The sequence below is a fragment of the Pelecanus crispus genome, chromosome 2 (genome assembly GCF_030463565.1).
Source record: "Pelecanus crispus isolate bPelCri1 chromosome 2, bPelCri1.pri, whole genome shotgun sequence".
Classification (NCBI taxonomy): domain Eukaryota; kingdom Metazoa; phylum Chordata; class Aves; order Pelecaniformes; family Pelecanidae; genus Pelecanus; species Pelecanus crispus.
Genome location: NC_134644.1, coordinates 163,912,471 through 163,914,513, shown reverse-complemented (window position 1 = coordinate 163,914,513; position 2,043 = coordinate 163,912,471). Strand labels below are relative to the sequence as shown.

Genomic DNA, 2,043 nt, shown 5'->3' with positions numbered 1-2,043 from the left:
CTCCCCTTGCAAAATCAGCCTCGGCGGGGAGCAAGCCGCTTGGCATGTAGGAGAGAGGAGAGGGGAGAAAGGTGCGGGGAGGAGGAAGCCGGGGGGAGAAGGGGGGGGGGGGGAAGGGGGGGAAAAAAAAAAGAGCTGCCTCTTTAAATGCTGGGGGCTGAGCCCTCGCCGGGGCGTCCGCAGCCGGATCCAGCCTCCCTCCCCCTGGCCGTGCCTCCGCGGCGCTTGTTGCACAGCCCCAGTGCCGGCGGCGCGGCGCGGCTCACGGGCGCTGCTGCTGCGCGGGAGCGCGGAGCGGGGCCGGGGCCGGGGCCATGATCCAGCCGCGCTGCGCGCCCAGCCCCCGCAGCCGCGCCGCCCGCTCGCCCTAGAGCCGCTCCCGGCGCCGCGCAGCCTTCCCCGCCGGGTAAGTTCGCAGCCGCCCGGTACCGGGGAGGGCGCGGGGGGGAGGCGCACCTGGCCGGCGGCCCGGCTCGGCACGGCGCGGCGGGCAGGTGCGCGCCGGTGCGGCTCCCGGCGGGCGCAACTCGGCCGTCCCCAGCTCGGACCTCCAGACCGCCCCCGGCGTTTGCAGCCCTCCTCTGACAGGGGGCTCGGCGCCTGCCCGCTCCCCCGGCGGCTCCTGCGCCTTCCTCCTCCTCCTCCTCGCCGCCTAACAGGTGGCGGTGCCGCCTCGCCTTCCTCCGTGCAGGTAGGGGGGCCCGCACCCCCGCGGCTGCCCCTCCCCGCGGGGCTCTCGCAGCCCCCGGGGGCTCTCGCAAGGGCTGTGCTGCAGCGGGGAGAGGTGGGGTGCGGGTGGATGGGGGAGCCGCGCCCCGCCACCCCGCGGCTTCCCTGGAAGCCGCTCGCCCCCTGCCTGCCCTCATGGCCCCGCCGTGTGTCTGTCGTTGCAGCGGGCATGGGGAACCAGGTGGAGAAGCTGACCCATCTGAACTACAAGGAAGTTCCCACGGCCGACCCGACAGGTATGGACAGAGATGAAGGGCCCAGGATCGGGGTCTCCTACATCTTTTCGAATGACGATGATGAGCTGGAGCAGCAGCAGGATTCAGTGCATGACCTGGGGGGTGAGCACCCTGCCCTGCAGCCCTACGATCCCCAGCTGCACGAGGTGGAGTGCTCGGTCTATTACCGGGACGAGTGTATTTACCAGAAGAGCTTTTCTGAGGAGGACACGCTGCCGGAGGAGGGTGATGAAGGAGGTGGGGGGCATCTGAGTACCTACACCCCGGAGAACCTGCTGAATAGGTGCAAGCCAGGTGACCTGGTGGAGTTTGTGTGCCAGGCACAGTATCCGCACTGGGTGGTCTATGTAGGGGATTTTCAAGTCGTGCACCTGCACAGGCTGGAGGTGGTGAACAGCTTCCTCACCGATGCCAGCCAGGGCAGACGGGGCCGCATTGCCAACCAGCTGTACCGCTACAAACCCCTCAGCCCGGCTGCGGTGGTGCGCAATGCCCTGGAGCAGGTGGGTTGCAAGGACCGGGACTTGAGCTGGAGAAACTCTGAGTGTTTTGCTGCCTGGTGCCGGTATGGCAAGCGGGAGTTTAAAATCGGCGGGGAGCTGCGCATAGGCAAGCAGCCCTACCGACTGCAGATCCGGCTGGGTGACAAGCGGAGCCATACGCTGGAGTTTCAGAGTCTGGAGGATCTGATTATGGAGAAGAGGAGAAATGACCAGATTGGTAGGGCTGCTGTGATCCAGGAGCTCTCCAGCCATCTGCAGGCTGCAGAGGAGGAGGAAGAGGAGGATGAGGATCATCACCATTCAGGTGCTCGGACTGCTGTGGAGTAGCAGCCCCAGCACCACCATGCTGCTTAGCCTGGGTGATGGGGATTAAAACTGAAGGCTGCGAAATTGAGCTGTTATAAGCCCTTTGGGCCGCTTCGGTGCAGCTTCATTCCAATCACATGTGAAAGGAAGGGGGAAAGCTGATTAAGTGTCTGTGCTTTAGTGCTTAACTCCTTCAGTGCTTGATGATAAAACCACTGACTTATTTGTAGAGGATAAAACTCAGGGCAATTCTATCCCTCTCCACTCCC

At 65.1% G+C, this 2,043-nt stretch overlaps 1 protein-coding gene across 1 annotated transcript; it reads left to right on the top strand.

Annotated features, from left to right (window-relative positions):
• The first annotated feature begins 898 nt into the window (after positions 1–898).
• Positions 899–1,795, top strand: LRATD2 (LRAT domain containing 2). Its single transcript, XM_009480662.2, has one exon. It carries the CDS (start codon positions 899–901, stop codon positions 1,793–1,795), a length of 897 nt encoding a protein of 298 aa, XP_009478937.1.
• Positions 1,796–2,043: the final 248 nt, after the last annotated feature.